At 40.4% G+C, this 26,863-nt stretch overlaps 1 protein-coding gene and 1 long non-coding RNA gene across 6 annotated transcripts in view; one reads left to right on the plus strand and one right to left on the minus strand.

The window, feature by feature from the left end:
• Positions 1-1,022: 1,022 nt before the first annotated feature.
• Positions 1,023-7,268, minus strand: LOC133759821 (uncharacterized). Of its 2 annotated transcripts, XR_009865923.1 has the most exons (5): positions 7,131-7,268; positions 6,675-6,818; positions 4,490-4,653; positions 3,561-3,725; positions 1,023-1,783 (listed from the first exon to the last, which is right to left on the minus strand). It is a non-coding gene; the product is annotated as an uncharacterized LOC133759821 (long non-coding RNA). The 2 variants fall into 2 exon arrangements; XR_009865922.1 differs by lacking the exon at positions 1,023-1,783 and having other exon boundaries at positions 3,375-3,725.
• A 127-nt stretch (positions 7,269-7,395) lies between these two features.
• The window catches only part of PRKAA2 (protein kinase AMP-activated catalytic subunit alpha 2), an 84,603-nt gene continuing 65,135 nt past the window's right edge, over positions 7,396-26,863 (plus strand). The window contains exons 1-2 of one of the 4 annotated variants that reach the window (XM_062191404.1): positions 7,473-7,535; positions 9,947-10,044. In XM_062191404.1, the coding sequence (XP_062047388.1) occupies positions 10,002-10,044 (43 nt within the window). In that variant the 5' untranslated portion in view covers positions 7,473-7,535; positions 9,947-10,001. Of the gene's footprint in view, positions 7,536-9,946; positions 10,045-26,863 lie in introns of those variants that run through there. The other 3 variants (XM_062191403.1, XM_062191405.1, XM_062191406.1) reach the window with 3 other exon arrangements.

Here is a 26,863-nt window from a genome sequence, read left to right on the forward strand (position 1 = left end):
GTTAAATATAACATTTGTTACTGAGGTACCTACCAAAGATAACTTCTGAAAGTTATATTTCCCTAGAAGGGTTTTGTGTGTGTGTGTGTGTGTGTGTGTTGTCACATGTATTGTGTCTGTTTATCTTTTTGCAGGGGGTTAGTCAGGTGATATTATTGCCCAACCTTAAAAACCAGTGATAAATGTCAAGAGGTACAATAGGTATAGGGAAAATAATGTGCTAAGACCAAACAGTTTTTTGAGACATTTTGCACTGTGGCTGACAGTACTTCACAGTAATTGACCTATGTTTCTCCTTTGACAGTATCATTCTAAAATGGGGAGCAGGATTTGGGAACTGGATGTCTTAACAATTGAAGTACTATAAAAAGTCTATATAAGGACACACTAGGCCGGCGCCGTGGCTCAACAGGCTAATCCTTTGCCTTGCGGCGCCAGCACACCGGATTCTAGTCCTGGTCGGGGCGCCGGATTCTATCCCGGTTGCCCCTCTTCCAGGCCAGCTCTCTGCTATGGCCCGGGAAGGCAGTGGAGGATGGCCCAAGTGCTTGGGCCCTGCACCCGCATGGGAGACCAGGAGAAGCACCTGGCTCCTGGCTTCGGATCAGCAAGATGCGCCGGCCGCAGCGGCCATTGGAGGGTGAACCAACGGCAAAAAGGAAGACCTTTCTCTCTGTCTCTCTCTCTCACTATCCACTCTGCCTGTCAAAAATAAAAAGGACACACTAGTGGCTATGGCTAAGCTGGGATATGAACTCAGGATTTTTTTTTAATTCTAAAGATTTATTTATTTATTTAAAAGACAAAGTTACAGAGAAAGGACTAGACAGAAAGAGAGAGAGAGATCTTCCATCTGCTGGTTCACTCCTCAGATGGCTGCAGTAGAAAGGGCTGGGCCAGGCCAGGGGTCAGGAGCCAGAAGATTCACCGGAGTCTTCCCTGTGGGTTGCAGGGTCCCAAGAACTTGGGTTATTTTCCACTGCCTTCCAAGCTGCATCAACGAGGAGCTCTATGGAAAGTGAAGCAGCTGGGACTGTTACTGGAGCTCAAATAGGATGCAGGTGTTATAAGCAGTGGCTTGACCCATTATGCCACAACACCGGCCCCCTGGATTTTTTATTCCAAATACTGTGCATTCTCTACCAACTCTTAATTCACCCAATTACTGAATTAAGTTTTAAAGGGCTTGATATATTCAACAGGTAAAAATACCCAAATTTGTAACAAATAAATGCCATTTTTTCGAAAAAGGAAAAATCACTATAGATTAAAAGACACAAGAGATATAAGTATATTAACAAAATGCAAATGGTAAAATAAAATGCAAAATGGTAAAATAAAACATATTCTTGAGATGATCAAGGGAAACTGAATAGGAAGTGAGTATTCCACAACAGTAAAGAATTGTTAATTTTGTTAGATATGGTAGGAGCTTGCTTAATTAAAAAAAAAAAAAACAAAAACAGGTCGGTGCTGCAGCTCAATAGGCTAATCCTCCGCTTGTGGCGCCAGTACCCCGGGTTCTAGTCCTGGTCGGGGCACCGGATTCTGTCCTGGTTGCCTCTCTTCCAGTCCAGCTCTCTGCTGTGGCCAGGGAAGGCAGTGGAGGATGGCCCAGGTGCTTGGGCCCTGCACCTTCATGGAGACCAGGAGAAGCGCCTGGCTCCTGGCTTTGGATCAGCGCGGTGCGCCGGCCGCAGCGCTCCAGCCGCAATGGCCACTGTGGGGTGAACCAACGGAAAAGGAAGACCTTTCATTCTGTCTCTCTCACTGTCCATTCTGCCTGTCAAAAACAAACAAACAAACAAACAAAAACAACAACAAAGTCCTTATATGTCAGACCTATACACTGAAGTATTAGTGAAATAATTTTTCTGGTTATCTGCTTTAAAATATTGTAGGAGGCAAATTTAAAATGTGCTGAGATAAACTGGTAGATGTTGAAAATGCTGATAATTACAGTGGTTAGGGTTATTTATAGCACCCTACTTCAGTGTATGTTTGAAATTTTTCATGAAAAACTGTAATTACCGTGCTTAGTCCACCTAGGGCACAAATAGCATTTTTCATTAATCAACGAGTAACTAACTTAGTTTTTTTATTTTAAATTGGAGAACAATAACAGAAATACCTTATCATGCTCTGTAGTTTCTGGCTAATGTGCATCTCCAATCTCACTGATACTGCCAAGTAAGTAAAATTATGATTTGTATTTAATAATGTGAATGCATACAATGAAATTGTTTTCTTCCCTAGATTCTTGTTCCTTGATTCTCTTAGTAGCCCTTTCTAAAATTTTATCAGCAAATAGTTGTGGAATTATACACTAGGTTGCAATGCGCCCTAGGAACAGCAGGGGGTGTATGAAAATTCAATTTTTGTATATGTGTTATATAAAATACACAAAATAAATGCAAACATATGTACTTATGATGATAGACTTGATAAATGCTATGCAAGCTATATTTAAATGGGAACCTTAAAGAAGAACATGTAATTAGAAAGTTGATGGACGGGGCTGGCGCTACGGCGCAGCGGGTTAATGCCATGGCCTGAAGTGCCGGCATCCCATAAGGGCGCAGGTTCAAGACCTGGCTGCTTCTGATCCAGCTCTCTGCTGTGGCCTGGGAAAGCAGTGGAAGATGGCCCAGGTCCTTGGGCCTCTGCACCCACATGGGAGACCTGGAGGAAGCTCTGGGCTCCTGGCTTCGGATCGGCGTAGCACCGGCCGTTGCGGCTAATTGGGGAGTGAACCAGTGGATGAAGACCTCTCTCTCTCTCTGCCTCTCCTCTCTCTGTGTAACTCTGTCTTTCAAATAAATAAATAAATCTTAAAAAAAAGGAAAGTTGATGGATCAGGGCAGGCATTGTGGGGCAGTGGATTTAGTCAATTGCCTGTAATGCCAGCATCCCATGTGAGCGCAGGTTTGAGTCGTGACTGCACCACTTTCAATTCAGCTCCCTTCCAATGTGCTTGGGAAAGCAATGGAAGATGGCCCAAATACTTGGGCCCCTGTAACCTACATGGGAGACCTGGATGGAATTCCAGACTCCTGACTTTGCCCTTGCCCAGCCCCAGCTATTGCAGCCATTTGGGGAGTGAACCAGTGAATAGAAGAGAATAGAAGATCTTTGTGCGTCTCTCCTCTCTCTCTGTGTGTGTCTCTGCCTTTCAAATAAAAATAAATAAATAAATAAATAAATAGGCCCTGGAAGAAAGCACTTCTTTAATCGATCACGTGAAAGAAATACCAGAATACCCGGGCCATAGCAGAGAGCTGGCCTGGAAGAGGGGCAACCGGGATAGAATCCGGCGCCCCGACCGGGACTAGAACCCGGTGTGCCGGCACCGCAAGGCGGAGGATTAGCCTGTTAAGCCACGGCGCCGGCCCCAAAAGTCACTGTTGTCCGCTCCTGCTGGACAATTTGGATTAATTTACTTCAAATATTATAATGTGAGGCCTGAATAGATTAATGGAGTGTCATTAAGCCAACACACTGCACTAAATTACACTGGTGTTATCAATCACCAATTCCTTCAAGTCTTGGTCTATACTTACCTTCTCAGTGAAGCCGACCCTGACAACACTGTCTAAAGTTGCAGTTTCCAGATGGGCATCCGGTGTAGTGGTTGTGATGTAAGTCGAGTTGCTTGCATGCTATATCCACTTCCGATTCCAGTTTTCCTGCTCTTGCAGGTGATGGCTCAAGTAATTGGATCCCTGCTGCCCACATGGAAGACCTAGATTGAGTTCCCAGCTTGGGCCTTTGGGGTGCAAACCAGCCAATGAGACCTTGCAATCTCTCTGTGCCTCTCTGTCTCTCAAATAAAATAAGGAATTTTTTTAAATTGTAGCTTTAGCTCACTCATACTCCTTTCCCAGTACTTCCCAACCCCAACCCTCCTTGATTTTATCCATACCACTAACCTTTTGACATATTAATTAATTTACTTGTTTATTATGCTTTTTTTTGTCTCTCTCCCAGCTAGAATGTAAGCTTCACAAAAGAGAGGGTTTTATTTTTTTCTCCATTTTGTTCACTAATGTATCCTTACCTCCCAGAATAGTACCTAACAAATTACAGGAATTCTAATAGATTCACCTGAAGTTTATAGAATGTGGAGAACATTTTTAAGAAGAAGAAAATACAAAATTGGGTTTGCAGATGAATATTTCTTTGAAATGAAAACACAGGTATATATAAAAATTTTAAGTTGACAAGTACCACAAACATTCCAAGTGTAGAAAATAATATTTTTATAAATTAATCATCCATCTGTAACAATCTATAATATCTATTTTCTACACTTTTGGCTTCATGCTCCTGGATTACCTCATCAAAAAAAAAAAAAAAAACACCAGTGACTTTTGGATGAGTGTTAAGAACAGAGCAGCTGCCTGGGGCACCAATTTTAGAGATGGGTACTAAACAACACAGACACTAAAACATCACTGGAAAATAATAAAATGGGGAATACTGCATTTACCAGAACATCTGCGGTTACAACCTCAAGAGGCACCTTGCTTAAGGAGATCTAGTATGTCAGGTTTTGCATTGTGGAGTAGGGTGAGGGAGATGTGGAACCATGCCCAGGTACGAAAGGTTCATCCTCTTCCACTCTTCCCACCCACATGGCTTTCAATCTTTCTTCTAAATATAGAAAACAACAAAAGGAAATTTTAAAGTGTGTATTATCGGCCTTTCCTAGAAATAATAAAAACACGAGACTGGGATTGTGGTTGTGAACATTTTAAACTTTCCTAGAGCACCATTACTTTTTTTTTTTTTTTTGGTAAAGGTAGCTGTGGTATAACAGAAAAAGAAAAGTTAGAACTAGATGTGAGTTTGTCTCTGCTGCTTAGCTTTTAACCTTGGGCAAATCAGAAAGGAAAAACTAGTTTTATCATCTATAAAATGGGGATAATAAGTTTCTTTTATGAAAAGTAAATGAGATAATTGTGTTTAAAACAACTTCTTAGCCAACAAAATATCATATACGTTTGGTATAAAGTTACAAGGTAGTTCATAGTAGCAGTGTAAAAATAGTAGTTATGCAGTACATAACAATTCAACTTGTAATTATTAATGGTTAGTTAAGGCAGTGTAAAACACTTTAAGAATCTTAAAGAATCTCAATGTATAGTCTCTTTGTACCAAGTTTCAAGAAACTAATCTAACTTCAGTAAAGAGTTTTCAACATGTTTGAAATGGATGTTAGAATGAAAGACAGAAACATCTCAAAAGCTGAACAGGAATTTTGTTCTCTTGCTCACCTGAATGAACACTGAAGGACAGAAGGAGTGACCCTGAACCAAATGAAAGTTCAGCATTAAAAACGACTGGTTGTGTTCTCAAAATTGCCAGCTAGGTAGTGTGATTCTTAAATGATACTTCTTGTCAGCAAGAAAGATGATCCAAAGAATGAACGAAAATAGCCTCTATGTAACAGGTGTGATATCTGTAATTTATAAGTGGTGTTCATCTCTCATCAGTTTGTCTTGGTGTCTAGCCAAGAATGAATAGATGCCATTTGTATATTTACTACTTCTCAGAAAGCAAAAAAAAAAAAAAAAAAAAAAAAAAAATTTTTTCACAACCTAGTCTTTCTGATCAATATATTCTTTACATGTAAGCAGTATAACAGACTTCAAGTTTGAGGAATGTGACCTTGAAACTCCATTGGCATGCCCAGTGCTAAAAGCATCTCACTAATTCTTAACAATTCATCTTCAAATAGCAAATAATCTTAAAATTAATCTTTAAAAATTTTACATCATTGAAAAATAAAAATTTTACACACATCAGATGCAACATGTTGTTTTGAAATGTATGTAATAGTGCAATGGCTACATCAAGCCAGTAACACATGCATTAGTCATAATAGTTGTTTTTGTGGTGAGAAACAAATAATTAAAGTAATAATTTTGAAAGATAGGACAACATTAAAGAATAGGATACTATTAAACAAAGGAAGGAAAGAGGGGAAAGAATGAAGAGATGGAAGAGATCAGCACTTCACCTAGTTCTTTTTCTCTTTCTTTTTTTCTTTCTCTTTAATATCCCCTCCCCGGGCCGGGGGGGGGGGGAGGAATCATGATTCTCATTTCCTCTTACCATTTTTTTTCTACTTATCATACTTTAAATTGTGTCTTTATATTGTCCTTGCTTTTCACAATTCCTTTGTCCTTCATGTACAAGGGTACTTTAAATGTTCGTGGAACAATGAAACTAAAAGGCAAGCTTATTTTGGTGCCAAAGACTTTGAAATCCATGCACAGTTTTTCATCATACACATTTTCATGAACTTGATGAGGACCGCTCATTCACGTGTTTTTCAAAATAAACATTTCAATTAAATTTATCTTCCATGGGGTTAAAAATTAATTTGAAAGAGAGAGGGAGAGGGAGAGAGAGAGACAGATCTCATCTGCTGATTCACTCTCCAAATTTCCACAAAGGCCAGAGCTGGGCCCGGGCCAGGAGGGGAGCTGGGAATTCAGTCCAGGTCTCCCACGTGAGTGGAAGGGTCCCAAGGGTCTGAGTTATCCCGCGGCCTCCCTGGGTCTGCATCAGCAAGAAGCTGGAGTCAGGAGCGGTGGCCGGCTCTGGGGCGCCGTGTCCCTCCAAGAACTTTTTGGAACAGCTTTGTAATCCACTTCCTGTGCACTCACCATTCCTTCCTGCGCAGCTCTGTCACACACCATTTCCCTACTGTGCATGTATATATGTATATAGGCAGGCGATCAAACGCAAACACGGCGACGGGGATTGACTGGGAAGCTGCGCCTCGGTTACAGCTGAGCTCTCTCTTCCATCTAAGGACAAAGCAAGTGAAAACGATGAAACAGGCAGAGGAGGACAAGTGGGGAGAGCACCGACGTGGGTGCTCCAAGAGCTGGATCAGAAACGGCCGCGACCCCGGCAACTGCCCCTGGCCTCCGCCTCCCAGCCCACATCGCGGGCTGGGGCGTTGGGCCTGTTTCTCCTCAGATTCTACTCCCACCTCTTCCCACCCCCTCAGGTCGGAGCCAGGTGTCACCCCCACGGCCCCATTCTCTCGGCTCTCCCTCAGAGAGCGCCCCCTCCCACCCTCGCCCTCGGGGCGCCGCCGCCCGCCCTCTCAGCACCTGCCGCCTGCGACCCTCGCCGCGGTCCGCGCGCACCTGGCCGGGCCCCGCCCTCTCTCCCAGCCTGCGCCCCGCGCCCCCAGCTCCGGCTCCGCCACAGGCGTCGGTCACGCCGGGCCGCGCGGCTCCCCGCTCCGCACTCGGTCGCGCCCTCTCCCGGGACCCCGGCCGCCGGCGCCCGCACCCCCTCGTCGCCTGCGGCCCGCCCCCCGCGGGTCCCGCTGCACTGTGGGTAGGCGGCGGCGGCGGCGGCGGCGGCGGCGGCGTCCGCGCTGAGGGGCCGCGGCGGAGCGAGGCCGCGCGAGCCGAACATGGCTGAGAAGCAGAAGCATGACGGGCGGGTGAAGATCGGTCACTACGTTCTGGGCGACACGCTGGGCGTCGGCACCTTCGGCAAAGTGAAGAGTTGAGTACGCGCCGAGGCCGCAGCCGCGCGGGGCTGGCGGGTGGCTGGGCCGGGCCGAGCAGCGAACCGGCGCAGGGCCCCGCGGCAGGTGGCGCGGCTCCGGGCAGCTGCGAACGCGGAGCCCGCGCGGGCGGCGGGCAGCGGGCGGCGGGCAGCGCCTCGCCCAGCAGCGGCGCCCCGGCCTGGCAGGCGGGGCTGGGGGCGAGCGCGAGCGAGTGGGCTGGGGGACAGGGGGTCCTGGGCTCCAGGTCCAACGCCTGTCACCTGGGCGGTGGTCGGGGCCAGGCGCTGCCCTTCTGCACAGCTGGGAGGTGGTAGCATACCCGTCAGGTGCCCTCCAGCTCGGACACCGTGTGGGGAGAGCTGGGCAGTACTGCAGGCTACCGGTAGATGATTGAGTTGCCGTTTGGTGCCCGGCGCCCTATCAGGGGCGTTACGTGTGATCTCTTTAAATCCTTACTTGGTCCAGCTGTGACCCTCACCTTGCAGGGGAAGCAAACTGGAACCCCTAAGGGTTGAGTAGCATGCCCAAGGTCACACTGAAATCGGCAGCGCGGGATGAAGTCTAAGATGTCTTCCGGTTCTAGCCTTGCTCAGAGGTCCCTGCTACCCCCAGATTCTGTGATGTTGTAGCGCTCTGGGTTGGCAGGGCCTCCTGTTAAGCGGACACCCAGTGGGCCAGCGAGGGTGGGCCTGGGAAACGCTGGAATGCCGCTGGGTGGGCTCCGAAAATTAGACCTAGGAGGGCTAGAGGTTGATTGGTTTGAGTGCCGGGGCTCCAGGAAGCCTCTGGGATGATGGAGAGAGAAAAAGGTATTGGTGTTGGAGAAGGGCTGAGGTCGGAACTGCTAAGACATTTTTGCTGAGGTCTGTTTTCTTGGAGATGCAATTCCACTTAGGGTGTAGAAAAATAGCTTGCTTTTGAAAGTTTATACTTCTTATTAGTTAAGTAATTAGTAAGAAGAACTAGTTAGGCATTGAACTTTGCTGAGGGGGGGGTGTACACACACACACACACACATACACACACACAACTTCTTCCATCCACTGGTTCATTTCCCAAATTCAGGAGCTAGAATCTTCATCCAGGTTTCCCACCTGGGTGGAAGGGGCCCAAGTACTTGAGCCATAACTTGCTGCCTTCCCAGCTCATTAGCAGGAGGCTGGGTCAGAAGTGGAGGAACTGGGACTCCAACCCCAGGCACTCCAGTATGGGATTTACAGGTCCCAAGTGGTGGATTAAGCAGCTGAGCCCTCTTCCTTTTCCATTTTGTTTATCATGAGATTTAGTAATCATGTCCTCTCTCCATAATTGGAGCCAGTTTATTAAAAATACTTTGTTGCAAATCCAGAAGTGTAAGGACAATGTTGTTTTTTGTTTTGTTTTTGCTGAAGAAACCTGGGTAGGCTGGAAATTCTACCCTGCTGTCTCTGTTTCATTGTAGACTTCATGTTTTAACCTCAAGTAAATGTAGAAGAGACTCATTGTTCTTGTGGCAAGATCGGTGGGAATTTTCTTCCACATATCTGATACCCATTCATTTGTTGAGAAAACACTGAGAACCTGCAGTGTGGTAGGCACTGTGGTAGGCCATGGTGACTCAGGTAGGAACAAAATCAAATCTTTTATGAGGTTTACATTTTTAATAGAGGAAGACAATACTCAGAACCTACACAAGGGTACTTAAAAAGTTCATGGAATATGGAATTAAAAGATTTTTTTAGCTGCAAAACAATTTTGAAATCCTTGCATAGCTTTTTCATGTTACATTTTCATGAATGTTTTGAAGACCCCTTAAATGCGAGCATTTCAAAAACCTTTGCACCAAAATAAACTTTTAATTACATTCTCAAGAGCTTTCTAAAAAAGTACCTTTGTGCACATAATATGAATTTAGTGCTGTTAGAAAAATGAACCCGGGACAGGAAGGTTAGGAGTTTTATGAGACTTACTGTTTTCAATAAGGTGTTCAGACAAGGCCTCACAAATAAGATACTTGCTTAAAGACTTGAAAAGTTTGCAAAAGTCTTTGATGCCCTGTAAGGGCTACGAAGTCTTGGATTGTTCTTTAAAGGTTAGAATGGATAATTAGGAGGATAGGTTTAGAAATCTAAGAAGACCCAGGGATTGGATTAATACCTATTATGTAACTTGATATTTAATATTATTGCTGGGATCATTAGTTTATGACACTATATAGTTAAGCAAACATGCCTTTGCTATTTGTTCACGTAAACTCTCAAAGTTATATAACCTAACACCAGATCCTTTCAAGTTGTGTTACAAGTTTTCTGTTTGTCTTTTTAAATTCTTCCAGTGTAATCTGAATGTAGGGTAGAATACACCTCTGGTCAATCAGCTCTTTGTCAAAGGACAGTGTCAATCTTTTTTGTATATTCTTTTGAGCAGAGTCCAGACCCTGGATTCTTAAAATATAAACAGAAGGAACTTAGAATTAGGAGAAATGTTTTTCCTGGAGAACTCTTTTCCAACAAGCAACCAATTGGGTAAGTTTTTCTAACACTATGTTAGATTCTCCCTAAAATGACACTGGCTTCCTATCCATGAAGAGAGGCAGTACAATTGTTTATTTAATAAGAATTATAAAAATTTAATTCTTCGGCCGGCGCCGCGGCTCAACAGGCTAATCCTCTGCCTTGCGGCGCTGGCACACCGGGTTCTAGTCCCGGTCGGGGCACCAATTCTGTCCCGGTTGCCCCTCTTCCAGGCCAGCTCTCTGCTGTGGCTCGGGAGTGCAGTGGAGGATGGCCCAAGTGCTTGGGCCCTGCACCCCATGGGAGACCAGGAGAAGCACCTGGCTCCTGCCATCAGATCAGCGCGGTGCGCCGGCCGCAGCGCGTCAGCCACGGCAGCCATTGGAGGGTGAACCAACAGCAAAAAGGAAGACCTTTCTCTCTGTCTCTCTCTCTCACTGTCCACTCTGCCTGTCAAAAAGAAAAAAAAAATTAATTCTTCAAAGGACAGGTGAAACAAAAACACATGCATTTTAAAAGCAGCTTTATTGAGGTATATTTTACTTATCAAAAAATCTACCCATTGGTGCCAGCATTATAGCACAGTGGCTTAAGCCCTTACCTGTGATACTGCATCCCATATCAGAGCACAGGTTCACGTACCAGCTATTCCATTTCCCATCCCTGCTGATGTGCCCAGGAAAGCAGTGGCGGATGACCCGAGTCCTTGGGCCCTGCCACCTGCGTGGGAGACCCAGAAGAAACTCCTGCTTTCCACTGGGCTCAGCCCTGGTTGTTTTGGACATTTAGAGAGTGAACCAGTGGATGGAAAATCTCTTCTCTCTGACAAATAAAATAAATAAATCTTTAAAAAAAAGTGTATAATGCAACAGTTTTCAATAACTTTACCAAATGTTACCACCACTTCCAAGATCATTTTTTAGATTCCTTTAGAATACCAGTGTAGGATCTTTCATACTGTTTACAGTGAATCCCATCTCTAGCCCCAGCCCCAGGAAACAGTTAATTTGCCTTGTCTAGGCACTTCTTATAAATGTGGTTATTCAGTGTGGCATCTGTCATATCTGGCTTCTTTAATGATGCTTTTGAGGTTCATGCATTGCCTAATGTGTGTTATTAATTTCTTCTTTTCATTGTTGAATAATTTCCCATTTTATAGATGTACCACATTTTGTCTATCCCCAGTTGGACATTATTTTACATTTGGGATATCACAATAATGCCACCACAACTGTTCACATGCAAGTCGGTATGCAGAGTATCTATCTATCTATCTATCCATCCATCCATCCATCCATCCATCTATCCTTGAGTAGATACCTAGAGGTGGAATTACTAGGTCATATAACAGTCTTATGTTTAATTTTTTGAAAAAGTGCTGACCTGTTTTTCAAAATGGCTTTATCATTTTATAGTCTCATCAATAATGTATGAAAGTTCCTTGTCTCCATATCTTTACCAATGTTATTGTTTGTATGATTTTATAGTTATTTGAGTGAATGTGAAATGGTCTCTCATTGAGACTTTAATTTTGCATTTCCCTAGTGACTAATGGTAGTGAATATCTTTTCATGTACTTGTTAGTCATCAATATATAAGGCTTACTTCAAAAGTTTGTGGAAAATGGAATTAAAAGATAAGTTTATGTTGCTGTAAATCTTGAAATCCATGCTTGTATTTTTGAGGAAATATCTTTTTCTATCTTTTGCTCATTTTTTGATTGGATTGTGCTGGTGGTCTGAGTGTGGTTTTTCTCTTTTGAAACTTGTTGAAATTTGTTCCCAGTGTAGCTGCATTAAGAGGTGATGGGACTTTAACAGGTTGAGAGTCATTGATAGTTTTCTCATGGGAGTGGGTTAGTGACTGCAAAGGGTAGTGGTTATAAAGTGAGGCTGCCTCTTGGGCCTACACTCATTCCCCCTTCTTCATTCTGCCTGCAAGTGAAACAGCAGGCCCTCACCAGAAGCCCAGTGGATGCTTTGGGTCTCCCCAGCCTCCACAGTGATGACACAAAGCACACTTCTTTCCTTTATAAATGACCCAGGCTCAGGCATTCTGTTACAGCAACAGAAAACAGACTAACATGAGTTATTTGTTATCTTACCCGTTGAGTCTTAAGAATATTTTGTAAATTGTAAATATAAGTCCTTTATTGGATATGTTTTGCAGGTATTTTCTCCCAGTGTATTGTTTTTCATTCCCTTAATGCTCTTTCCATGTATGAAATTTTTGAATTTTCATGAGTTTTGATTTACCATTTTTTTTCCTTCCATGGACTATGCTCTTGATATCATAAGAAATCCTTGCCTAGATCAAGGTCTTTTATGTGTTCTTAAAAATGTTTTTCTGTTTTAGCTACTATATTTAAACTCATGATCCCTTTGGAATTAATTCTCATAAATGGTGTGAGATGAGGTTTTAAGATAAATTGTTTGCACGTGGATGTTTGATTGTCCTGGTATTGTTTGTTGAAGCACATGCATTTCACTTATTACGGATTTAGATTTTTGAAAATTAATTTCTGCTGAGAAACTTAATGGATGATTTAATTTTATATGGCTATAAAAGCATGGGAATGAAGGAGAAACATTTTAGATGCTTTCTCTCTTAAGTGTTAGGCTAATTGAAAATTTAATTGTTGATGTACCAATTTATGGACCAAAGTTAGGTATAGTAAGTAGAAATTCAAAGTCACATCATTTTCATTGAATAGCATTGTTTTCAAGTTGTTTTTAAAGGGTATAGGAGAATCCCTGTATTTGTTGATAAATAATTAAAACCTTATTTAAAATTTTTAAGTTTTTTCTTTTTCATTAGCCTATAGTATAATTAGATTACTAGGGTAGTGCTTATGGAAACAGATTATATTGCCTGACATGATTTAGAAGTAATGCTTTTCATCTGCTTAATTTTTTCTATATATTGATTATTTAGGTTTTCTTTCTGGGTAGGGTAGAACTGCTGTTTGAAAGCTCTTGTCATTAGACTTGTTCACTTATCTAACATTCAAGATGATAGAAATTCTAGAAACATAAATTTGTTATTTGTGTTATACAAACTCTGGTTGAAGAAAAATAAGTTTATAATATAATACCAATTATTTATATGAAAAGAAGCCTGCATTTTAAGATTAAAGACTAATAGATGTGGTTTACAATATGATTGTTCTTCAGAGGAATTGTAGGCTAAGGATTCTTTGTTTCTACCTAAGTCATCTTTGTAGCTAGCAAAGTCTCTAAGGGAGATCAGAATTTTTTGTTTTTCAAACAGTTATTTGAGTGGCCCACAGACTTGGCTTTTAAGAAATTAAATATTATATTAGTTCTTATTTTTGAGATAACAGGAAGGATACACAAATGGAAAAAATGGAAAAATTAAGAAAAAATTTAAGTAGTGTTAACAGTTTTTTGAAATATAAATACTAAGTCCTAAATGATAAATCAAATTTCAGGTAACCATGTGGTCAGTTGGTGAAGCTTCTGTTTCTTCTTCTTTTTTTAGATCCCTTATTTGTTTTCCATGCCAATGAGAAGGCTGTAGATAATTTAACCACTCTGGGACTTGTTTTCTTCCTCTCCTATAGGAAAATACTAGAACACATAATCTGCAAGACCCTTTACAGCTTTATCATTAAACTGACCATTTTAGATTTAAATCCAAAAAGTAGATGTATTTCATTGTTCATCTTGGTTTAATAATAAATTGAATTACTGAACCCAGAGCTGAAATGCAAATGTGATGTAGAAGGGAAAATCTCATTGTGACATTTTAGTGATAAAAGCTACAAGTTGTTTAATTATATTGTAATCAGTATACTATGTGTGCATTTGCTTTTTATTTATTCCCCAGACTAACCATCTGGGTTTGTTATTATCTCCATTTAACAAATTAAGAAATTGAGAAGCAGATAGTATTGGAATATAGGTTATGCACATCCTTCTATATGCAATATCAACCACATGTATAGTTGTACTGTATTCTTTAGCGGAAAATGACAAGGAAAAATGTACTTGTTTGGACATGATTTTTTTCTGAGTATTTTTAATCTGAGGTTGGTTAAATCTTTAGATGCAAACTTGTGGATATGGAGTCTGCTGGATTAGTGATTGAATAAAAATCATTTTAGTTGTGTTTTTCAAACAATCAGTTAAATGAACATGTGCTATTTAGATTTTTTTTCCTAATTTCTATGTCATTTATGTGATTTTTGACAAAGATAATTTTTTACTTAATCTCTGAATGGATTTTGTTCAATTTTGCAATCAGTAATTGACTTACAAAAAGTCTTTTCCAATACGAAGCAATGTGATAAATAATAGGTAGGTTCAGGGTAGATCCCCAAAGGCAATGTGATGTATAGATACTCTTTATAGACTAGAGAACATTGGATTTGAAAGACCTTGGTCTTTGGTTTGTTGTAGGTCATCTGTGTGGTCCTATGACAAACTCTTTTGCTCTGTGAGCAGGGAATAATACTATGTTTCTTTACACTGCTAGGAGAAGTACTTGAGAAAGTGCATGTAGGTGAAAAGGTAATCAAGAGTACTTCTGTACTTTTGTGTACTTACTGTGTAGAAGGATACCCTGATCAGTTGGTGGGAGATGGAGTTAAAAGACAAGTTTATTTTGGAGCAGAATGTTTTTGAAATTTATGCATAGTTTTTCATAATATGAATTTTCCATTTTTGAAGATCCTTTGCACATAAGCTCTGTTAACTGAACTATGAGACTGATCAGTGACCTGGCTCTGAAAGCAGAATTTTTTTTAAAGAGGGGGAAGAAAAGTTGACTGTCTTTATCTTGTTTTTCTCTGGTCATTTTTCTTTTGTGAATGAATTTTGTGAACAAAATTCTGTAGACATTGCTCACTTTCCACCCTGTCCTGTACACTTTCCCAAGGCATATGTACAAACACATAATGTACAGAAACACTTAATCAGCATTTATTCCAATCCCTGTGCTAGTGATCAGATCGTAAAGAGGCAAAAGCTGGGAGGGAAGAAGTGGCAGCAGCATCAGGCAGTTTGTGTGTCCGGGTCATGTTAAAGCAGTCTACATTTAGTAGAGCTAAAAGTAATAAAGTTTATTGTTTTTAAGGATGGAGAACACATTCTGAGCTTAAAAATTTGCCTTTCTAACACCCTTTCCTTTAACATTTCTGGATAAAATAGAAATGTTTGGTTGTTTGTTCAGATAGTGCAGTAATGACCTCAGTTCCCTGGACTTTCTCCCTGTCCCTGCTGACACAGCACTGCTTGATCTTGTATGTGTGTGTGTTTTGGGTAGAAACATGCCAAAATAGTCACATATTTTGTGGTTGGTTCATGTTAGCTTTCCTGAAAGAATTTGGTACTGTTTTGTAATGATAGTATCAATCTGTTTATTCTCCTGAGATTCCTGTGGTTTTCTTGATGAAAGAGAAAACATTTTATAGAGGAATTATTTAATTTTCTACTAGAGGAAGATAATTTAAGAGATAATGAGAAAGCAGTTGGCACAAGACCCCTAAACATACTGTCTTTTAAAAATGAGAGCCAGTCTATCTGGTAGATTTATTTGATGGGAATGGTAAGAGAAAGTACTCTGAATCCAGTTTATATTTCTGTTATTTAAGCGGTTGAAATACATATGCAAAGCAATGTGTTTGTTTTGGAAAGTGGTGAACCATTTTATTTTTAGGGTGGTGTTATTAAGGAAAGAATTTCAGAGCGTTCTTATCTCTGCTATTAATAGAAACCTTTTTCACCTCTTCAAGGGAAGGGTATCCTTGCTTAAGTGGTGTTTCATGTTTGATGGTGTTTGCCTCTGATAAATTTTACAGTATTTTGGTGGTGCCTTTGTTTTTAAAGTATGAATAATTCTTTTAATATATTCTTGGATTTTTTCCAGATAACCTTTTATAAGATTAAAGATAATTTATCAAATCTTACCATAATTTATGTTACTCTGTATGTAAATATATTAATTTATTAAAATATTTTGTTTTTCAAAGTAGTTTTCTTCATATTTAATACATATTATGTAGTGTTTAAACATGGTAAGCAATATGTTTTCATTAAATATCTCTGTTTCTCCTTTAAAAATGAGTTATAAATAAAGCAGTTAAATTTGGCTGTCATTGAAAATAGAATTAAAAATTTATTTTTTTCTAGGTTCATATTTGGGAGCTATTGTGTTACTTGTTTTCATTTTCTTTTTAAATGAGACTTACTATAAATTGGTGCTAAAAGGCATTTCATAACTGATTTCATTTTGCCTAACCTTAATGGAATAATACAACCTGTGTATGTCAGGTTTTAGTTGTGTTTAGTCATATTTAGTTTTAAGCAAAATTATTTTTACCAATGCTAATGGGCAATTGATACTACAACAGCTGATTTACGAATTTGAAATAAGATGGGGGCTATCTGTCATTTGCTTCAAATGTTAACAGTGTTTTGAAATGTAAATAACATATTTGCTTCAGAGATTTCTTGTTTCACATTTGAAAACTTAGGTCAAGCATTGTATGATGTGTCTACCTTTTCTTGGATTTATATGTCAGTGCTCTACTAATTCAGTTAGGTAATATAACAGTTGAGAAGTCTTCAAAAAGGTAATGGAAAATGTGTATCATGAAAAAAACTATGCATAGCCTTTTCACCAAAATGATGCCCAAGGGAAAGAAGGAAGCTCCTGTTCTTCCCAAAGCCAAAGTCAAAGTCAGAGCAAAGGCTTTGAAGGCACAGAAGGCAGTGCTGAAAGGTGTCCACAGCCACACACACACACACACACACACAAAGTGATTTGTACATCACCCAGGTTCAGTGGTCTGAGACACTACTCCCCCAAAGGCAGCCCGAGTATCCGCAGAAGAGTGCTTCCAGGAGAAAGAAGCTTGACACAAGGCCATCATCAGATTCCCCCTAACCACTGTGTCGGCCATGAAGAAGATGGAAGACAACACCACAGTCATGTTCCTTTTGGATGCCAAGGCCAACAAGCCCCGGATAAAACAGGCTGTGAAGAAACTGTGTCACTGATGTGGCCAAAGTCAACACCCCGATCAGTCCTGATGGAGAGAAGAAGGCATGTGTTCGACTGGCTCTTGATTATGATGCTTTGGATGTCACAACAAAATTGGTATCATCTAAACTGAAGCCAGCTGGCTAATTCTAAATATATGGTTTTCTATCATTAGGGAAAAAAAAAAAGGAAAATGAAAAAACTATGGGGACCTGTGTTGTGGTGTAGTGTGTAAAGCCACAGCTTGCAAAGCTGGCATCTCATATGGGTGTCTCTTCAAATCCTGGCTGTTCTACTTCCAGTCTAGCTCCCTGCTAATGATCCTAGGAAATCAGTGGAGGATGACTCAAGTGCTTGGGCTCCTGCATCCACGTGGGAGACACAGAAGAAACTCCTTGCTTCTGGCTTTGGCTGGCCCATCCTTGGTTGTTACAGCCATTTGGGGGGGAACCAGTGGATGGAAGACCTCTTTCTATGTCTGTTCCTCTCTCTCGCTAACTGTCTTTCAAGAAAATAAAATAAATCTTTTTTTTTATTAAACTTTTATTTAATGAATATAAATTTCCAAAGTATAGCTTATGGGTTACAATGGCTTCCCCCCTCCCATAACTTCCCTCCCGCCCGCAACCCTCGCCCCTCCTGCTCCCTTTCCCCTTCTATTCGTGTAAAGATTCATTTTCAATTCTCTTTGTATACAGAAGATCAGTTTAGTATATATTAGGTAAAGATTTCAACATTTTGCCCATATAGCAAGATCAAGTGAAAAAACTACCATTGGATTACTAATCATAGCATTAAATAGCAATGTACAGCACATTAAAGACAGAGATCCTACATAATTTTTTTTTTCAAAATAATTAATTTTCTATGCCATTTCCATTTTAACACCAGGTTGTTTTTTTTTTTTTTCATTTCCAATTCTCTTTATATACAGAAGATCACTTCAGTATATAATTAGCAAAGACCTCATCAGTCTGCGCCCACACAGAAACGCAAAGTATAAAAATACTGTTTCAGTACCAGTCATAGCATCACTTGGCTTTAGACGACACATTAGGGACAGATCCCGCATGGGGTGTAAGTACACAGTGACTCCTGTGGCATGTACCAATTCCATCTCACTAGTCCAAGTGATCAATTTCAGCTCACAATTGATTGCTCTGATAGGTCTAAGAGTCAAAGAGATCACACAAACAAGACAAGTATCTGCTAATACTAACTGATAGAATCAAAAAGGGAGAGAAAGATCCAACATGGGAAGTGGGATACACAGCAGACTCATAGGATGGCAGATGTCCTAAACAACACTCTGGCCTCAGAATCAGCCCTCAAGGCATTCAGATCTGGCTGAAGAGCCCATGAGACTATAGCAGGCATGGAAAGCCAAGATATCATGGAAAAAAAAAAAAAAGACCTAAATGAATGATCTCTGTGAGTGAGATCCCAGTGGAAAGAACGGGGCCGTCAAAGAAGGAGGTACCCTTCTCCGAAGGGGGGAGAGAACCTCCACTTTGAGTATGACCCTATTGGAATAAGATCAAAGTCAGCGAACTCTAAAGGCTTCCATAGCCCTGGCAACTCATGACTAGAGCCTAGGGAGATTACTGACGCCATGAACAGGAGTGTCAAATTGTTAAGTCAGCAATAAAATAAATCTTTAAAAAATACTATGCATATATTTCAATTTTTTTACAGTAAAATAAGCTTTCAATTTTCCGTGAACTTTTTGAAGTCCTCTTGTATACTGTAAATTGATTTCAGCAAGACATTTTACTTTGTCTTTGTGTTTTATAGTATCTTGGTGGATGAGATGAAGAAATATGCTCTGGATGGTCTATTGCTACCAAACAACTGCTGGCAGAGAAGTTGAATATCATCATAAAAGGAACATTGTACTCTTGACTACTCTTGACTATATTTAACCTTTTTTTTTTTTTTTTTTTTTTTTTTTTTTTTTTTTTTTTTTTTTTACAGGCAGAGTTAGACAGTGAGAGAGAGAGAGAGAGAGAGAGAGAGAAAGGTCTTCCTTCCATTGGTTCACCCCCCAAGTGGCTGCTACAGCTGGTGTGCTGTGGCTGGCGCACTGCGCCAATCCGAAGCCAGGAGCCAGGTGCTTCCTCCTGGTCTCCTATGTGGGTGCAGGGCCCAAGCAATTGGGCCATCCTCCACTGCCTTCCCAGGCCACGGCAAAGAGCTGGACTGGAAGAGGAGCAACCAGGGCAGAATCCAGCGCCCCGACCAGGACTAGAACCCAGGGTGCCAGCGCCTCAGGCGGTTTAGCCTAGTGAGCCATGGCGTCTGGCCTGTATTTAAACTTTTGTAAGTTATTTTCATGTGGAATTAGATCTAATAATTATAGTAAAAATTCTTATTTAGGATGGCCCAAAGCCAGATGAAATAATTAGTAGATAAATCACAGAATCAGAATCTAAAATTGCACACTTTATTCAGATTGCTAACCAAGATTCAGATTGAAAACCAAGAAGGTGAAATTCAGTAGGGAAAAATGTCAAATCTAGCTCTTAGATTAAAACCAAAACCAAAACACAGGTGTATAAAAGAATAGAATAGTTGACAGTAGCTTCTGAGATGTTGGATTTTAGGGGATCCCAAGCTTGGGAAGTCAGTGTTATGAATGCTTAAATATAAAGATTGCTCCTGGATGGAAAATAGGGGGGCAGAGGCCAAATAGTTGGTAATTGTAGACATAGTATAGTTTTGCTATATGTTAGATTAAGCCAAACTTTGAATATTAGGTTCGATTCTTGGCACCACAATTTGGCACAGCCTTAGCCAAGTATAATTCATTCAGAGAATTATTTTTATATTGAGGGATCCAAAAAAGTATTCCATGTGAGGTATGGTAAAGGAACTTTGTATTTTTCACACTATGAGAAACTATGTTTTAGATGTGATAGCTCCTTATGAATATAGAAGGAATCATCATCTAGAAAAAGGAATCACCATAATAACTTGTGCTTTGAAGGATAGAACTCTATTAGATGAATGTCTCAAAGAGAAATTATAATAAAAAATATTTATGTAGCGGTGATACAATTATGGGCCTACCATAAATTAATAAGATTTCTGTTATCGACATATTTAACTAGATACAGTTACTTGGTTATATATCAAGATTGTTACTACTGCTAGAATTCCTAGTTTGAATGGATGGTTGGCATAGGTAATCTAAGTTTCTTTTAACTTAAATTTATTATTGAGTATGCAGTTTTTTCTAGTGACATTGACTTCTGTCTTGGCTATGACTTCTAGTTAGTATTAAATTAACTTGATAGTCAAGAACAATTAGAAAATCTAGGGAAAATGAAGGAAGTTAAATTTGTTCAGAGGAAGTGGTAAATATCCTAGTGAAAAAAATGTTAGAATGAATCTGACATCCCCTTTTGGATTTTCTCTTTAAGTTGTTTCCTAATTTGAAAGAATGAGAATGTAAGAAGCTAAGCAGACAAAAGTGACTAAGAGGCAGAACTAAGCAGAGATTGAGTCCTAGGGAGACAGTGGTTGGAGTTCACAGCTTATCAAGGGGAGTTTTTGGTAATAGTTAACTTTTTGGTTGCAGCCCTCTGAAAATTAAAATCTTCCTTAGAATCAGGCTAATCTCAGACTGATTAAGTTTATCTGCCCCTTTCTTACGTTATGGACTTTAAAATAACACTAATATGTTAAAGATGGCGTATTTTAGCAGACAACTAAAATCTATAAGAAAATTCTAGAACTTAAAAATATAGTAATTGAATGAGAACATTTAGGATGGTTTTATAACAGCTTAGATTCTGTTGAAGGGAGGATGAGTGAATTGGAAGATAGGTCAGAAGAAAATATCCAGATTGAGGCGTAGAGATACAAAGGGATAGAAAGAAGATATAAAAAACATATCAGGTATAACTCTGCCTGGCAAAAAATATAAAAAAAAAATCAGAGACTTATATTTTCTCCCTGTGGAAATAAACTCCTTTTTATTTTATTTTTTTAATTTTTATTTTTGACAGGCAGAGTGGACAGTGAGAGAGAGAGACAGAGAGAAAGGTCTTCCTTTTGCCGTTGGTTCACCCTCCAATGGCCGCCGCGGTAGGCGCGCTGCAGCCGGCGCACCGCGCTGTTCCGATGGCAGGAGCCAGGTGCTTCTCCTGGTCTCCCATGGGGTGCAGGGCCCAAGGACTTGGGCCATCCTCCACTGCACTCCCTGGCCACAGCAGAGAGCTGGCCTGGAAGAGGGGCAACCGGGACAGGATCGGTGCCCCGACCGGGACTAGAACCCGGTGTGCCAGCGCCGCAAGGCAGAGGATTAGCCTGTTGAGCCACGGCGCCGGCCCTTTTTATTCTTAAAAAATTTTTATTTGGGGGCTGGCGCTGTGGCATAGCAGATAAAGCCTCCACCTGTAGTGCCAGCATCCCATATGGGCAACGGTTCAAGTCCCAGCTGCTCCATTTCCGACCCAGCTATTGACTATGGCCTGGGAAAGCAGTAGAAGATGGCCCAAGTCCTTGGGCCCCTGCACTCACGTGGGAGACCTAGAAGAAGCTCCTGCCTCTTGGCTTCTGATAGGTGCAGCTTTGGTCATTGCGGCCAACTTGGGAGTGAACAAGTGGGTGGAAGACCTCTCTCTCTCTCTGCCTCTTCTTCTCTCTCTGTGTAACTCTTTCAAATACATAAATAAATCTTTTTTTAAAAAATTATTTATTTTAAAGGCTGAGTGATACAGAGGGAGGAAGGGAGGCAGGGAGTGTGAGTGGATGTGTGTGTGTATGAGACAGAGGGAGAGACAGACAGACAGATGTCTTCCATCTTCTGATTCACACTCCAAATGCTTGCTATAGCCATTGCAGGCCAGGCCAAAGCCAGGAGTCAGGAACTCCAGTCAGCTCTCCCATGTGGGTGGCAGGGGCCCAAGTACTTGAGCCATTCTCTGCTGCTTTCCCAAGGATGTTAGCAGGAAATTATATCACAAGCAGAGTAGGTGGGACACAAACCAGGCACTAGATATGGGATTTGGGCATCCCAAGTGGTGGCTTAGCCTGCTGTACAACATTGCCTGCCCCTGCCTTCTTTTAATACAGTTTTTCTGGATATATACAAAGGTAAACATGATTTGTCAGTTCTTGTACCAAAAATCATTATTTATTGTGAAAATGACCTATAATCAGTTAATAGCATCTGGAATAAGAGCTCTATAAATGGGAATATACTCCAAGGGATTATATTATTATTATTATTTTTAAACTATTATTTTGTGGATTAATTTATATGCTTTTATTGGTTAATGCAATGGAATAAATATTCATGTGTTTGCCACTTTCTTTATGTTTTTTGTGATTATTATATTTAGAATGCTTGTTTTTTTAAAAATTTTTAATGAATATAAAGAGAACAGATTTTTTGCATTCCATAGGTACAATTCCAAGAAGACAACTATACTTCCCTCACTCCCCTGCTCCCCCTCCAGTTCCCCTCCCTCTCTCTTATTTCTTCATCAGATTTTTGATCCACTCTATACTCACAGAATTCATTCATTCATTTATTTATTCCTTCATTATTTTTAACCAGCATATAACGTGTAAGGAAACAGGCTTATGAATATTGCTTTTTCCTACTTTCATGTTTCAGATTTTGTCATTACTTGGACTGCATTTTGAATCACTCTTGGTTTTCCAGAGTACCACATTCATTCCCATTTAAATTGTTCGAGATCCAATTCTTTGGAATCTATGAATGATGGTATACAAAGGACCCAGTAGTAGTACATTACAGCTACAGATTTTTTTCATTAGCCTTCTAGAGTTATAAGCTTCATAATATAACCACATAGTATTCTAATTTTTAAAGTGATCTTTAAAATTCTTATTTGGAATGAAGCTACATTTGTAAAGATGAAACTTTGAGAATAATTACCAAATCCTCGTTAAATACAACTTTTATTGATTTCATCAAATGCGTTTTCTCAGCTAGCAATGACAGATGCACTTCTAGGCAAACATGTCATATGTACATAGTTTGTAGACTTATGAGAACTTGAACTTAAGAATTCTCCTTTTTAATGAATTATAATTTTTATTTATTTTTTTGGCAGGCAGAGTGGATAGTGAGAGAGAGGCAGAGAGAAAGGTCTTCCTTTTTGCTGTTGGTTCACCCTCCAATGGCCACTGCAGCCGGTGCATTGTGCTGATCCGAAGCCAGGAGCCAGGTGCTTCTCCTGGTCTCCCATGCGGGTGCAGGGCCCAAGGACCAGGGCCATCCTCCACTGCCTTCCCGGGCCATAGCAGAGAGCTGGCCTGGAAGAGGGGCAACCGGGATAGAATCCGGCGCCCCAACCGGGACTAGAACCCGGTGTGCCGGCGCTGCAAGGCGGAGGATTAGCCTGTTAAGCCATGGCGCCGGCCTAATTTTTATTTAATTGTATAGTACTTGAACAATAGGATTTTTAGTCCAGTTATTGTTTTCAATAACTAGGAGCAATAAGAGTTTACTAGAAGGAGAAGACAGCAATTTTTTTCTCCCATGAAGATTGCTTTGGCAATAACAAGATATAGTTTTGAGTCAGAGCTTTAATGTTAATGTCTTATAGGAATTTTAGATAAGTTTCCTAAACTGCAACCCTCAGTTTCCTCCTCCATGAGAACTCTTGGAGGGTTTAAATAGAAAAATATATATAGCAGCTGGCACTGTGGCAGAGCGGGTAAAGCCGCCACCTGCAGTGCAACTCTGACTTTCAAATAAATCTTAAAAAAAAGAAAAAAATATGTAAGGTGCTACATACACATACACACAGAGATACAAATGTGTGTGTTTATGTGTGGCTATATATATGGAGAGCATCCACAGGCATCCAAAGGTACTTCAGCAATTTCATGGAAAGTATGATTAAATGATAACCCTTTGAAGAAAATGTTTGAAATGTATGCATACAAAGGATCCTCAAAAATTCATGAAAAAATGCGTATTATGAAAAAGCTATACATGGATTTTAACTTTTTTTGCATCGAAATAAGCATCTTTTAAAAAGAGGTTTATTTATTTACTTGAAAGAGTTACAGAGAAAGGGAGAAATAGAGAGATACTGAGGTTTTCCATCTGTTGGTTCACCCAGTGGCCACAACAGCCTGGGATGGGCTAGACCAAAGCCAGGAGTCTGGAACTCCATCCTGGTCTCTGATGTGGATACAGGGGCCCAAGGACTTAGAACATTATCTGCTGCTTTCCCCAGGTGCATTAGCAGGGAGCTGGATCAAAAGTGGAGCAGCTGGGACTTGAACTTTCATGCATATGAGAGGCTAGCATTGTTGGTGGTGGCTTAACCTGCTGCACCACAATGCTGGCCTCAAAATAAGCATCTTTCAGTTCTGTTTTCCATGAACTTTTTGGAGTACCCTTGCATGTACAGTGTACCTCGTATGTGATTGGTACTCATGATTATTACCATTACTATTTTCTGTCTTTGAGAACTACCTTTATTTCTGTTGAAATCATAACTACCTTTTTGAAATTACTTTGCCTCCTAGGCCCAAGAATTGTCTGGTCATTTCATCATGCCTTGGAGATCCACTCCAGCAGTTCACTGTACTTGTCTTCCCGTTTCTTAGGTCTTTGCTTCCTAAGGCTTAAATCCCTGGAACAGTAATGAGACCTTATAAATATCTCATAATACCTTAATATGCCTTTCAGTTGGTTACATATTTAGGAGTGGAATGGCAAGTCATATAGTATATGCATATGTTCAGTTGTAGTCATTGGTATGCATTTTATATCAATTTATTTTATTCTCAAGCATTTGCAATATTTGCCTCCACACTAGCATTATATGAAAGTTCTAGTTGTTCTGTATTCTCAGCAATACTTGGCATTGTCTGTCTTTTTTTTTTTAAGATTTGTTTGTTTATTTATTTGAAAGAGTTGGGGAGAGAGAGAGAGAGAGAGAGAGAGAGAACGCATACAAGCTAAGTTTTCCATTCACTGGTTCACTCTCCAAATGGCTGCAACAGCTGGAGCTGGACCAGTCTGGAGCTAGGAGCCTCCTCAATGTCTCCCACACAGGTGCAGGGGCCCAAGTGCTTGGGTCGTCCTCTACTGCTTTCCCAGGCCATACAGAGAACTGGATTGAAAGTGGAGCAGCTGGGATTCAAACTGACACCCATTTGGGATGTTGGCACATCAGGCAACAGCTTTAACCACTAGGCCACAGCGCCGGCCCCTTTGTCTTTTTTATTGTAGTTGTTCCAGTGGATATGTTTTGGTATCCTATTGCATTGTGGCTTTTATTTACATTTCTCTGATTCTAATACAATTGAGTGAGTACATTTTCTTATGTTTATTGACTATTTAGATCTCCTTTTTCTAAATTTGTTTTCCTATAAGATATGATTTCTTCTATAATGCCTGGACTTTAAGTAATTTTTATAATCTTGGTGTTGTGGTGGTTCTCACCTCTATCAATACTTTTGTATTTTTAGAAGCTCCTGGAATGCAATACTGCATAATATTCCTGGAGACTTTGAATGTATAGATAATGCTTCTGCTTTGATAGATGTTTGTTGGTTTGCCTTAGGTGTGAAAGTGATAGCACACCCAATTTGCATATCCTTCTTAGATTCTAAAGCAGCAGTACTAGTACAGTGTGAGCCTAAGCATGTACTGCAGATATTATTGCTAGCCATGCACATCATCCACCCAGTAACTACTAGTTACTGAATGTCAGTTGAGTATTCTTCTTGCTTTCATTTCAATTTCACTACTGCAGTATTCTGTGAGGTATGGACACTCTGATCAAAAGCAGCTGGCAGGGGGAACAGAAGTGTTTCCATCCTGGTGTCTACTGAAAAGGCTATTGTAGAGCTGGCTGTAGACTGGTAAATGTGTCATCTCAGATCTCACAACTTACCCTTGCTCATTTTTCATCCAGTCTTGTTGCCAGAAGTGTTCCCTGCTCCTTAAACCTAAGGTCAGGTTCAGAGCCAGGCTGTAAGACCATTACAGTCTTGTAACTGGCACAGCCAGGAATTCCACTGTTAACTAGAAAGTTATCTCACTGGCCTCTAAACTTGGAATTCTATGTGTCACTCCTCCCAACTCCAAATTATTGTTACCTATGGTGTTTAAATTCTGCAAAACCTGTAATAGAACATGGTGTTTTAGGCATTATGAGTTAAATCTTTTTGGTAGCAATGAAATGCAATATTTTACAGTTATTAAGAATCCAAGTTTTAGAATCAGGTCTGGACTTAAGTCTGATTTTATCCATTGATAGACATTTAAACTTTATTTTATTTTATTTGAAAGGCAGAAATAGAGGGTTTATTCCCCAGATGCCTGCAACAGCTAGGGCTCTGCCAGGCCAAAGCCAGGAGCCAGGAATTCAATCCAGGTTTCTCAAATAACTGGCAGGGACAAAAATATTGGAGTCATTACCTACTGCTACACAGAATACACACTGCCAGGAAGCTGGAATCAGGAGCAGAGTGGGACTGAAACCCAGTTGCTCCGATGTGAGATGTGGGTGTTCCAAATGGCATCTTAACTGCTGTGCCAAATGCCCATCGTAGTAGTAGTCATTTTTAATTTGTCCAAGCTTCAGTTTTTTACCTATAAAATTTCCTCTCAGGGTTTTTATGAAGTTAAAATGAAACAATGTATGTAAAATGTTTAGTATGTATGCATAAAGGCAGACATGTTGCTGCTAGTTTTTATTTCCTTATCTGTGTTAAAGAGCCATGAACTGTCTTTAAATAACGCTCACTACCTGAAATTTATCTTTGCTTATGGGAAAGGTCTAGATTACAAATGAACTCCTGTAGATAGACTGCAAGATGATGC

The sequence above is a fragment of the Lepus europaeus genome, chromosome 5 (assembly GCF_033115175.1).
Source record: "Lepus europaeus isolate LE1 chromosome 5, mLepTim1.pri, whole genome shotgun sequence".
NCBI classification, from domain to species: domain Eukaryota; kingdom Metazoa; phylum Chordata; class Mammalia; order Lagomorpha; family Leporidae; genus Lepus; species Lepus europaeus.